The sequence below is a fragment of the Simochromis diagramma genome, unplaced genomic scaffold (genome assembly GCF_900408965.1).
Source record: "Simochromis diagramma unplaced genomic scaffold, fSimDia1.1 OVJJ01000389.1, whole genome shotgun sequence".
In the NCBI taxonomy this organism is placed as follows: Eukaryota; Metazoa; Chordata; class Actinopteri; order Cichliformes; family Cichlidae; genus Simochromis; species Simochromis diagramma.
Genome location: NW_024387227.1, coordinates 1327926 through 1340818, shown reverse-complemented (window position 1 = coordinate 1340818; position 12893 = coordinate 1327926). Strand labels below are relative to the sequence as shown.

Here is a 12893-nt window from a genome sequence, read left to right as displayed (position 1 = left end):
AAACATGTAGTGATATTATAAAAAGGTAAAGATTTGTTAGATCATCCCTCCAGCTTAAATCTAATGCTGTGTGTCTTTTTAGTGTGATGTTTATAATAACTACAGTTCTTCAACAACAATATGGTTTTAGGTGCATCACTGCTATAATATTCATTCATTTACTTTTTTGGTTTTTATATATCTAATTTGATTGGCTAAACCAGGGGAAAAAAAATCTTCTATGATGATTCAAAATGAATAATAATTACTGATCAACAATGATAATTTGACAATTTCATGATCAAAATCATACCAAAATGTTGCCACACATTTGAATATCCTTTTGCATTTAATAATTGATTCACATTTGGTCTAAATAGTACAGCTCTGACAAAGTTAGGATTAAGACTTTTTAAAGAATCATATCTGCCAGACGTTGGATGAGATGGATCTGCTGTGAAAATTTGAGACCAGAATCACAGAAGTCCTGTGTTTTTAAATGAGATGACTGAAAAATTAAGTTATAATGAAACTGACAAACATTTATGCACCACGCTTTGTTTTAATTTTGCTGAAACCAAAAGGACACTAAAACATAATAAAAATTTCCCATGTTTATCATTTGACAATAGCAACTATAACAACTATGGAAAATAAAAAAAACTGATACATCACTATGTTTCCTGTTAAAGATCATTAGTCTCTTCACTTAACTGGCTGGCACATGTGTGTTTCACTGGCTAATGAGGTGGATCCCTCTTATTTTTTGTTTAGTTTGGACTGGGGAGTTTGACTTTAGTTTTAATTTTAGCTCATTTGTTTAAATTTTTTGGCTCAAATTAGGATTTTTGTTTTGCTAAACGATATTACACGAATAACATGGTTTTGATAAAAGTTAATATTGCTAAAGGTTGGGGGCACAATTGACAATACATGAAATTTGATGGGTAAAATGCACAGAAACAAACAGGTGTCTAAATTTGTCTGACAACCGACTTACTTCTAGTGTAGCTGTGGTTTCATGTTTTATTTTATTGTTTCCCCCAATGTTATGTTCAGGTTTCATGTTTCATGTCCGTCCACTGTTATACTTGTCTTATTATTAACATTTGATAAACATCTTCTATCAAATCTAACATTAGCTAAATACATAATAATAATAAAAACATTTGCAAATGCATTTTTTTCCCCACACTAATCACACGGTCTTTACACAGTCTACATATGATGAATCTCTTAAATGTGCTATAACCATGTTATTTCTGTTCACTGTCTTGGGTGTGCACGTGTGTGGGTGTGTTTGTGTGTGGGCGTGCGTGTGTGTGTGTTTTTGTTCATTCATGTTTGGCCCTTATTGTTACTGGCTAGACTGCTCCCATCCCCCTATCCACCCCATCGCAACTATAGCCACGGATGGGGCTGCAGGCATTAATGCCCCTGGCAGTGCCAGCCTAATTAATGGTAGGTCGATAAAACCTCTGATCTCTGATCTCTCTCTTGTGACTTTTGACCCCTCCTACCTTCTTCATTCTCAAACTGCCTCCTCCTACCGTGGGTGCTCATCTTTTGCTTTTCTCTCTGTTGTTTTATACCTTTTTCGTATCCATGCTATCAGTGCATGCCATTATTATCTGTAGAAACTGTGTTTCTTGTTCTTCTCTATATGCTGTTGTTTGTCTTGTAAGAGTTTCAATGAATATAGCCATCATGGACACATTTCTAATGTTTTTCCTCTGCATGAATCTTTAAATCAAGACTAAAATAATAAGTCCCCACGTCCATGGGTCTCTATAATGTTGAAGAGCAAGGAAGATCTTTTGAGCCTTTTTATATTGTCAGGGATAACAAGAATAACATTAAAAGTGACTTCATTCCGTTTCTTGCTCAGCATCTGGTAAGAAAAAGGCATGTAACATATAACCCCTGCAGTGTTGTTGCTACATATGAGTTTTTGAACGATTAGGCCAGGATTTACAAGGCACTTTTTTATTTTCAGACATAGACACACTAGTCTTTTCCCTATTTTATAGTCTAACTGACCTCTTGGCAATAAAATGGTGAATTTGGAGTTTCCACATTTGAAACCCTTTCTTTATATTCTACTCTTATTTTCCATCATATTTCAAATTTGATTTAATTGTTGAGATTTGAAAAAAAAACAAAAAAAAACCACAGGTTGATGACTGATGGAAAAATCTTATAGTAGGTCCAACCCCCTTTAGTCTGATGTCCCCTGAGGTCGCTTAGTGAAAATCCTCTATTTCTGTGTTAGCTGGACACAATGCAAAAAGATTAACTTCATTGTGGCACTGGGTTCTCTCTTATCTGTTTCCCCTTGGAGAGCAGCCCCAGTGTGTTTGTACCCAAGGCAGGAGTGGTAAGATTTGTGCTGTAATGGTGACCTTGTGCTATCCTGGGCTGGAACAAAGCGATTTGTCATCTTCAGCTTTATTGTGACTCCGGGGAAACTGGCTAAAGTGGAAGTGAAGGTGAAATGAACCAGCTCTGGTCTGATGGTCTTACAGCTCTACCTGAACAATTTGTGACATTTATGTACAAATCCCTGAAAGACAGATTTGGTCAACTTTCTGGCCTGCCTTCCACCGACTCCAAAAATAATGGGATCAAAGCTGCAGTACAAAATAAAATGCTTCTTCTTTTTTTGGCACACTGTGTATCTATTTTGCTTGAAAGTGCAAGACGCTTTACTAGATGCTTAGTCTTATCTTTCACCGGCTGCAAAATAATATATATTTTTACTTCTAACAAGGTCTTTCACAGCTCAATTAGACTACCCCCAAGTTGACTGTATAACTTAAAACAGCACTGTGCGATTAAAGTGCACATTTAAATTAAGTTAACTCCTTTTGAGAAGAATCCAACAGCATAATAAATTCATTGTCTCCAAACTTATTTCAGTTTTCTTCCAGTTGTTCTTATGTAACTTCACCATGTGGGAGGCTTTCCCTTCAGGCTCTCTCTTTCTCCCTCTGTATTGTTCACATTTCCAGTCTGCTTCCCTTTAAGTGTGTGATCGTGTGATCTTGCATGCCTGAACTTTCCTCTTATGCATGCTGTCTCTTGTTTCTGTGTACTGTACGTGTGCTTTTGGTGTACCCTCTCTCACTGTCAGTGTTTGGTGTAATGCCTTATCTGCTGTTTGTCTAATATCTCATTTGATAACCCGACAATTTGATTCATGTTGTTGCTAATGTTGCGTGGAATTGCCTGTGCTCACAGTGTGAGTATGTCATTCAAAACAATACAAAGAAAATGAAAAGATTTTTTAAAAAGTGCAATTTTAAATGTGAATTTTACATCACACTTAATATACTTTGAAGAATTTCTTTCTTTTCTTTTTTTTAATTTAGAAAGGCCCGTTAATTGATTTTAATTACCTAATTAATTTCTTATGCAATGAAATAAAGTGTATCAAAACAATGGTTTCTCCCATTTTGTAGTAGTCTACACAGCAGTATGTCAGTGATCTGTTAGAATAACCCGTTTAGTACGTTTTAGTCTTTCTAACTCCTTGTCAGCTGTTGTAGCTACTAGTTGCATCACTTGCTTATCACAAGCCTTTCTATGTGACTGTCACAGAGATGTATTAAAAGTCATTTTCCTGTCTCCCTGTTTGTGAATTTTGGTTCTCATTGTTTGTGCTGTCTCTGTGGTGATAATTTGTTGACCTGTCTGCCTTGGTTATTTTTGTTGTTGTTGTCTTGTATGTCTCCATCATAGGTAAAATGCAAGATGGCAATATGGAGAGCAACCAGATTAAAGGTAACCAAACCATATCTTTCACTCTCTCCTCCTCGTCCCCCTCCTCCTCCTTCCTTTTCCTCTTCTCATCTCTTCCCTTTTATGGTGTGTAGCGTAAGCTCTGGGTCAAATGCAGGTTACTTTATTTTTATCAGCCCACATTGTTCTTAATAATGGTCTCTCTAAGCGTTGTGCAGTGCTAATTCAGACTGGATTCTGCTCATTTTTGTGACTGAAGTCTATTGCAGGCTGAAGCCAATCCCAGACACTGTATGTGTTGGAAGGAATTAGACCTTTTATTTGACCCAGGTTTTACCCACAGTCAAATTATGTTAGACATCCCGCTCTTTCCCACTGTCTGTCACTGCTGTGTCGTCCCTGGTCTGTTGTTCTGTTCTTCTTGTTGTTTTGTTGGCTCATCTTGGTCTTTCTGAGAAAATAGCAACCTGTCCCTCAACTGTCCCCTGTCAGCCTTAGCCAAGTCGCCTTTTATCCAGGGACACCGACAAGTGTCCTCTCTATAATAAAGTTTTCCTTACAGAATTTGATTTAAATTGGTGTCAGATTAAAGGGATCCTCTTTCATTTTTATTTATTGTTTGGTCTCTGTAGGGGTGTGGGTAATGCTGATTTATATTATATTCAGGTTAGACTTTGGAAAGAAAGCACATAACACAAACACCATAGGGATTTCTTCAAATAGTGTAATGTGGCTGACAGTCACAAACCACTAGGCAATTAATTTCTCGAAAATATTAAACAAAAAACAAACTGCTACTGCTCTCAGATTTTTCATACAAAGGTTTCATTAGAGGTATGTTAACCTTAGCTCTGCTGATTGATTTAGTAATGATGTAGTAGCTGCTTGTCACATGCTTATTTGATGATGTCAATAAAGGTGACAACATACAATAGAAATGATTAATTATTATATTGTTAAACTTTGTTAATCTTTCCATAAATATAGGAATTATGTAGAAAATAACTCAAAGAAGACTGTTTCATGAGTAAACAAGAAGCATTCAGAGAGTACAAACCAATGCCAAGCCAGCTCACACGAGGCGGTATTCATGCTTAAGAAAGCAGTCTTTTATTTTACATATATTCTATTTGCTTTCTTTGTTCTTTTTAAACTTACTTCAAGAAGTTTGTAGTGCAGTAAAAATAATGTACTTTGGGCAATTCTTAATCTTAATATGATATTTAGAATCCCAATATAACAGTATAATTTAAGGCAGTAAGATTTTAAGCAAATTTTTAAAGATCAAAGACATTTTATGAAAGATTGACCTTTTTTGACCTTGAAGATGAGGTCAGGGGTCCTGAAGTATTGTGATTTTAGAATCCTCATATATCATTCCATATATGTTGTCAATGAAAACAATGGCAGTAAGGAAGATGGTTTTTATTAGCTCTTCATAGGATTATTGTCACTTTGACCTTCAGATCAATCTATTGACCTTGAAGTAAAGGTCAGAGGTGAAATGTGACATGATTTATTAAATCTTGATATGGTGCTTTCTACATGTTGATATACACACCACACTTTTAAGAGTCATAGTTTCTAAGTTATAATGTTTTTAGTCAATTTTCGACCAATAAATCATTAAGTTGACCTTGAAGATTTTGGTGGATGTAAGCCAAATTGTAATGGATTGTTAACATGACCTTACTCTACACCCCTTAATGTAATGTAAGCATTTATTAGTGACGGCGATGTGTATAGTATATACTATTTTATGCTTCTTGACAATATGGGTATCTGCAAGCCTTGATTTCATGGCAAATATAATAAAAGCATGGTTATATAGAATAATAGACACAAGCTGAAGAAAATCCCTATCTTCAAAGAATAGGCACAAATTAATACTTTCCTATAGTAAAACTGTGGGGTGTGGTATGATTACGATGATAATTATTGCTAGAACGCTATTTAAAGAACAAACAGTCTCTTTCAGAAGATGAACTTTAGTCAAGAGTGTGTTTTAATTTTAAGTAATGCTCTTCTCCTGAATCCACCTGGATACGGGCGATATACTCTGTCTTGTGTCGAGGGGGTGAAAAAAACAAAATGCTCAACCGGAGAGTATGACAAATGCTCAACATTAAAAGGTTTTTCATGACCATCAAACAAATGCCTCATTGTGATTGGGAAACTGGGCTGAAATGATTCTTGGTAATGGCTTACATTAACAGAGAGGTTCACTTAATGTGTCTTTTCAAGGGGAGAGCACAAGAGATGGGGTAAGGTAATTGTGGACTGGTTTTACTGCCTAAGAGGTCCCCCCCCCCCCCCCCCCCCACACACACACACACAGAGGACTTTGCATTTATCAAATCATAAAATTTCATAACGTACATAAAATATCAAATACACTTTAAGTGGGAGTAGAAATTGCATATATATATTTTACATTGGCCAAAATATGTCTTAGACAACAGTCTTTAACAGCCCCTTTGAGTTGAATTCATTTTACTTTCACTGTGTTATCTTTGTGTTCCAGTCTACTCCATATGCATTATTTCAGTTAAATGTATAGTCCTACTGATTATACCGTCTTACGTGATTATTAAAAACACACTTTTCAAAATTTCAGATACGTTAACTGATTATTTTGCTAGAAAAGACCCTTTTTTCACTGGGTTTCAACACTACTGCCAACTATCATGAGTTTGAACGTTACTCAACTGATTAGGCCCAAGATATATTTCTGGCAATCAAGTTCATCATATCACTAGGAGCTTGTCTACAAATTGTTCTCAGTGGGGGGAAAAAAGAAAACACAATTAAAGACTTGAGCAGTTTTATGCCCATTTTGTAGATAAAAGCCTTTTACACTGATTTTGAATTGTTCACATTACCTGAAACAACAACCCAAATATCAGCAATTACAATTCATCCTGAGAAACAATGACTGTAATATCTGAAAATAAGTTTTTCTATCATTTAATGAAGCGATCAAAAATTATGATTTTAGATTTAAGTCATTTTGTTTGCATGGTGTGAAGGCAAAGACTTTTTATTCATCACACTACACTTTGAATTAAACCTTCAGTGAGTTTTACGCTAAAAAGAAGATATTTACTTCTCATGTTTATGTAGTTTATCTTTTACTTTTTTCTTGACTTCAAATTGTGCTCTTCCTCACTATTATTTTGTATTTTTATATACAGTACAGGAAGTGTAATTTTCACATGGTATAAATGATCCTGAAATGATCAGCAGACTTCTAAATACTCTGAAGGTCTAGATTTTAAGATAGTTAATGTATGAATAATTTACGGTAAATATGTTTTTTTTGATGAACGATGGGAAGAATAAGTGTGTCTCTTATACTATGTTATATGCTATAAAAGTGCAACATGTTTTAGTTTTCTTACACATCATACAGTAAGATGGTCAGAGCCAAGCAAAATGTCATTGGATGTAGTTATTTTTTCTTGGTTTTAAGTCTAAACTGTTTGCCAGTGCCGAATGGTACTGGTGCGAGTAGCACACCTGGGTGTTAAGTGAAGTCCCTCTTCCTCCTCATTTTATTGGTCTAATCTCCTTATCTAACACTGGTGCTGTCTGTTTTTTGTTGTTTTTTTATTGTTGTGTTTACAGTGAAGAAGCAGGATGGAGCAGCTGCCATGGAGATGCAGCCTCTAAAGAGTGCTGAAGGCGGAGAGGCTGACGAGAAAGAGAGGAAGAAAGTGTCAGCTCCGAAGAAAGAGAAGTCTGTGCTGCAAGGGAAGCTGACCAAACTGGCTGTCCAGATTGGCAAAGCAGGTACAACAAATTGCACACAGACAAGTCTATCACTCAGTCACGCAGATAGATCCGGGGAAAAAAGAGGCACTAAACCATCATCCTGTCCATCAAAGTTGCACAGATAAGACTGCTTTTTATTTGTTTGAAGCAATCAAAGGAGTTTAGAAGAAACCTAAGGTATCTGAATTACAGAGCTCTGGAAGAGTGTGTTCAGTGTTTTGTTTTGTTTTTTCCCCTCTGCCCTTGAGAAACTGCTGAATCATTGTACTAGTAGAAACAGAGATTTTGTCATGCAGGTCGCCCAGTTTTGCAATGTTACACACAATATCATAAAATGTTGTTTCTAATATAATTTAGGGTAGGGTTTAGGCCACTGAGGAGCTGATGTGAGGCACATTTGCAGCATGTGAGTCCTTTCAAATGAAGGTAACACATCGAGAAAACAGGACCAGTGTGAATATCGTAATTTGCTTTTCTTAATCTGCCGCGTTTTCTCAGAAATCTTTAACCTTTAGTGCACCAAATAATACCTGTTTTTAAATAACTGTTTGATTTTTCTCCCAGACATTCGTATACCACGACAGGCCTGCTTGGGTAACAAGTGACTGCATAAATGTTTTAGTTCCAGCTTCTTCAAAATAAGTGAGATTTCCCTTTACACAATCAGCTCACTATATAAGGCCAGCCATTTTGAGTAGGGATTCAAATCTGTTACTGCCTGCAGTGCAAAGATAATCCACAAGTGGGCAGATTGTTGGGAAGTATTAATTATGTTGATAACATACAGGCCTCGAAAGCTTGAGTGTACAAATGGTGCTTCTGTCCTTAAAAGCTGTTTAGGAAGTTAAGTAAACAGAGCTTCCAGTGTGCTCTAGTTCTTATTTCTCCTTGTAAAGAGTTGAAGGTTTTACAGCTTCAAGAAGTCCCTGTTTCTACAGTGTGCTGTTACATCAAACTGTTGGCCTGAGTGATGGAATGAGGACACTGTGTCAGAACAGTGAAATACCAAGGATGGATTAGCATACAAGCAGTGCTTGTAAGATCATGTGGCATATTGGGGAAAATACTGGAACTTCAGCATCTGTGTGTCTTAAAAAGCCACACCCAAAATGTAGCTATTAGCTGTCCTCCTTTAACAAGCTGAGAAAGAATAAAGACTGCAAATAGTTGTTTTTATTAACATTTAACTTTCATAATTAGATAGTTATGGCCATTAAAACATGCCCAAAGTTTATAATAATGAGATAAGCATGTAAACATATATAAATATGTGAGCCAAATGCACAGCCTTCAGTACATAGAAAATGATCCAATGCTCTTAATTATGTTTGCGACAAGCTGCCCCAAAACTGTGGTTTTCTTGATCAATTTATGTATATGTTCTTGCATGACAAGCACCATATAATTAGTATTATAAGCTTTTAATGTACTCCAACATACAAACAGTCAACTATGCATGGAGATATACAGTTCTCAGGAATACAGTTTTACCAGCTATGATACCATCAATGTTTCTGACAGCATACATTTTCCACTTCAGTAAGCTTTTCAGCACATGCCTATTAAAAGGGGCTCATTTTGATAAAGATATATTAGATATATCAGTCATGAAAATATTATGTCAGCCCAAGCAGGCAATGAGGACAAACGGTGTACCAAATGGAGTCATCCAACTGTTTTTATTTATTTCATTAAATGTTTATGCTGACAAACAGGGCATACCACGCCTCAGTATGATTCCCAGTATTGACCAATCATAAGTAAATGTTCTTTTAGGAATGGGGGAATTAAAGAACCAGTAGCCAAGGCTAGGCTGGAGGGCTGAAGGGCTGAAGGGCTCCACAACACTTAAAAAATGTTCTCAACCCTCATAAATACGAAGCAATAAGTTTGAGTAAAATGCAACTGAAATATATAAAGTTAAAGGTTTATTTATTCGTATAACTGTCATAATGGAAAATTCCATTTTCATTAAGGGAAATATGTTTGGTATAACATCAGTGTTTACCAGTCAAGTTAATTTAATTTGACCAGATTTGACCAAATTAAAATTATTGTTTTACATTTTACTCATGTAACTAAATTGCATGGAGATTTTTCATGCAATCAAATTACTTAAAGTCAGCATTTTCAGCATAAATATTTCTGAGTGTAAGCAGCATGAAATGCTGTAATTGCAATGTAGACACTTTTTTTAAAACTGTGACTCAGCTGAGTTAGTGTCCCAGAATAAAAAAAAAGTTTATTAAAGTTGGAAAAATTACAACTCCTACAACATAATTACGTTCCCCTCCCATAGGTGCATGAATGAAATCCATCTCCATTATTCAGTTAGGTTTAAGTTACAGCTTTTTCCTACCCTAGCTTTTTTGTTTTTTGAACATTTATCATCTTGCAGTTCCTGCATCCAGGTAATTCATCTTAACCAGCATATTTATCATTTCAGTTTTTTTCAGCAGCAGGCAGTTTAAAGTAATAAAAATGTCATAGATTTTGGAACCACCCTTTTAGTTCCTGGCAATAACAGCTTGTCAGATCTGGCAATAAGGTGCTTTGGCTGTCAAATCTGTGTTTCACTACGTGTTTGCCACACAGAGTTTAGCTTAACAGTGATTACTGAGTGAAAATTGAGCACTGGAAAAGGGAGGGTAGCTTGCTCACCTAGCTAGACCTCAGTGATCAGTCAGAGTTTTCCTGACACTGATACACATTAATATAACATATATTATTCCTTTGATAAATTATTTTATCTATGAATTTAGTCAACTCAGATTTTAGGCAACTCACAGCAACAACACACTGAGTTAAGTCCCGTGTGTGGCCATTCTCTGTGGAGTCATGATAAAGCGCTTGGCACTAGGAAGGACTTGAGCTGCTCACCACATGCCGCACTGATGGATCGAGTAAGCAAACTGAGTAACCGGATTTGTCCACAGTCATCAGTAAAGTGTAGAAAAGCGATTCTCTGCTTAGACTCCTGTATCAAACTGTTCCCCTCTATAGTTTTGTTTGATTACATGCCTCACTTTGCCATTCCTTTCCTCAGCTAATACTCGCCGTACTTTTCACCAGGTTTGCTCATGTCAGCCATTACAGTCATCATCCTGGTCCTGTACTTTGCCATTGACAACTTTGTGATGCAGAAGCACCCTTGGATGCCTGAGTGCACTCCTATCTACATCCAGTACTTTGTCAAGTTCTTCATCATTGGTGTAACTGTTTTGGTGGTGGCTGTCCCAGAGGGACTGCCGCTGGCTGTCACCATCTCCTTGGCTTATTCTGTTAAGGTAAGGTAACTTTTAAGCATTGTAAGACTCCATGGTCTCACATTTGTCATTAATAGATTTGTTATGTAGTTAGATATTGTTGTTTTTCTTTTTCTTTGCATATGCAAATGTGTGCACCTTTCACAGAGATGAGACTTGCATGCATACTTGAGGATTCAGGGCAATTAATTCTCCCAGCTGTGTTAATGTGCTTATTTTATTCACAGCGGCAAATATGTAAATAATTCAATTAAGTCTGACTGTGCAAAGAATTACATTTTTTTTTTGAATGACATGAATCAAATTAAAATGTTATATGTACCGACATGTACGGTGGCCATTTTTGCCGCTGAAAGTTAAGCAGTGTGAGGCTCGGGATAGGCACTTTATTGAAAAAAAAATACTTTAAAATGGACCAAATTGTTTTCTACCAACAGAAAATGATGAAAGACAACAACCTGGTACGTCACTTGGATGCATGTGAAACAATGGGCAACGCTACAGCCATCTGTTCTGACAAGACAGGCACGCTAACCACCAACCGCATGACAGCTGTGCAGTTATACGTTGGTGATGTACATTACAAAGAGATACCAGATCCTGGAGTCCTGCCACCCAAGTCATTGGATTTACTTGTCAATTCCATCTCAATTAACAGCGCCTATACCACAAAGATACTGGTAAGTCTTAGAGAACACAGTTAATGTATAAGTATAAAGTTAAGTGAATATTTGAATAACTTATCTGTCACTTTTATATACTAATTCATGCTTGATGCTCTCCGTGAACCAATATTTGGGCTATTGTACTGTACTACACTCAGAGAAGATAAGCCTATATTATCCTGGGTTAGCTTCTTAGATTTCAGCTTACTCTGTGTAAACAGTGACACCATATGATGGGAGCAGCCCTGAAACAGCGAGACAGCTCTGCAGTGCTTTCTTTTTGGCTAAGCAGGCAGGCAGTGTCCTTGGCTGCTGCTTTAGATTCATTAGGCATTCACTCAACTTGTCACCTTGAGAACGGTTGTGTAATTTTGTCTTATCTGATATTCAGAGCATAGCAGACTGTAATTGAATCCAATCTGTCTAAGTGCTGGAGATGTTCTCCTGTCTATAGTGAATGCAGCAAGGAGACATTTTCTCTAAGCCAATTAGACCTGCATTCAATAAGAAATACATAGATATATGGAGAAACACACTCATGCTGTTTCGTATTCTAATCACAGAAAATGTGACTAGTCTGCATGGAAATCTTGTCCAGGACACAGGTCTGAAACATTATTTGCATGATAAAGCGCTTGGTTAAACAATCTAAAAGCAATGATTGCCAAGATTAGCATGTCTTCAGCCTGTTGGAACAACATGCCTGAGTAATCCATTTCCTGGCATGTAGACTCACCTGCACACACACACACACACACACACACACACACACACACACACACACACACACACACACACACACACACACACACACACACACACACTGTTTGTGCCTATCTATTTGTCACCATCCTTGTAAACTCCTGTAGAGTCTATTCATTGATGGTTGACCAACTGACAAATGCCCTTATGGAACTTGCATTAGCAGTGAGCTGAGCAATTAGGACATCTATGAACGAAGAATCCAACAGATTTCACTTCCTACCTTTCAAGGCACAAATACTGTGCTTTCACTTTTGGAGACATTGTAAGTGCAGGGACATGGGTCCTGAATGGAAATCTATGAGAGAATTTTGCAACATTAAAGCTAGTGTTTGTCCTTCCCCTGCTACCCAAAGAACCGATCAAAAACTGAACCGGTAAACATATGTGGCAGTCGTGTTTTTGAACACGTAAACACAAAATGGAGTTTCATTATTAAATTAAAGATGAAGGTAGGTGTACTAATGGGAGTTATAGCATTTGTTCAAGTGATTAAGCACAGATGCTGCCTGGCTGTACTAAGGATTTACTCAATAATGAGCCTTTAATGCTGTGAAACTTTAGGTATAAAACTTAGAGGGGGGAAATTGTTTTTAAAAACTTATTTTAGAGTATAGTTTCTACATGTGCATTTTTCTGTCTCTTAGAGCGTTGATAATAAATGGTTATCTCTCTTACAATTTATTTAGATAGCTCTAAAAAACTG

The 12893-nt window shown here is 36.7% G+C and overlaps 1 protein-coding gene across 13 annotated transcripts in view; it reads left to right on the top strand.

The window, feature by feature from the left end:
* Positions 1–12893, top strand: part of atp2b2 (ATPase plasma membrane Ca2+ transporting 2) — a 116056-nt gene that overhangs the window by 73464 nt on the left and 29699 nt on the right. For 9 of the 13 annotated variants that reach the window (XM_040052254.1, XM_040052252.1, XM_040052247.1 and 6 more), the window contains 5 exons: positions 1348–1440; positions 3721–3762; positions 7348–7512; positions 10567–10781; positions 11198–11440. In XM_040052254.1, the coding sequence (XP_039908188.1) occupies positions 1348–1440; positions 3721–3762; positions 7348–7512; positions 10567–10781; positions 11198–11440 (758 nt within the window). The remainder of the gene's footprint in view (positions 1–1347; positions 1441–3720; positions 3763–7347; positions 7513–10566; positions 10782–11197; positions 11441–12893) is intronic. The other 4 variants (XM_040052259.1, XM_040052258.1, XM_040052260.1 and 1 more) reach the window with 2 other exon arrangements.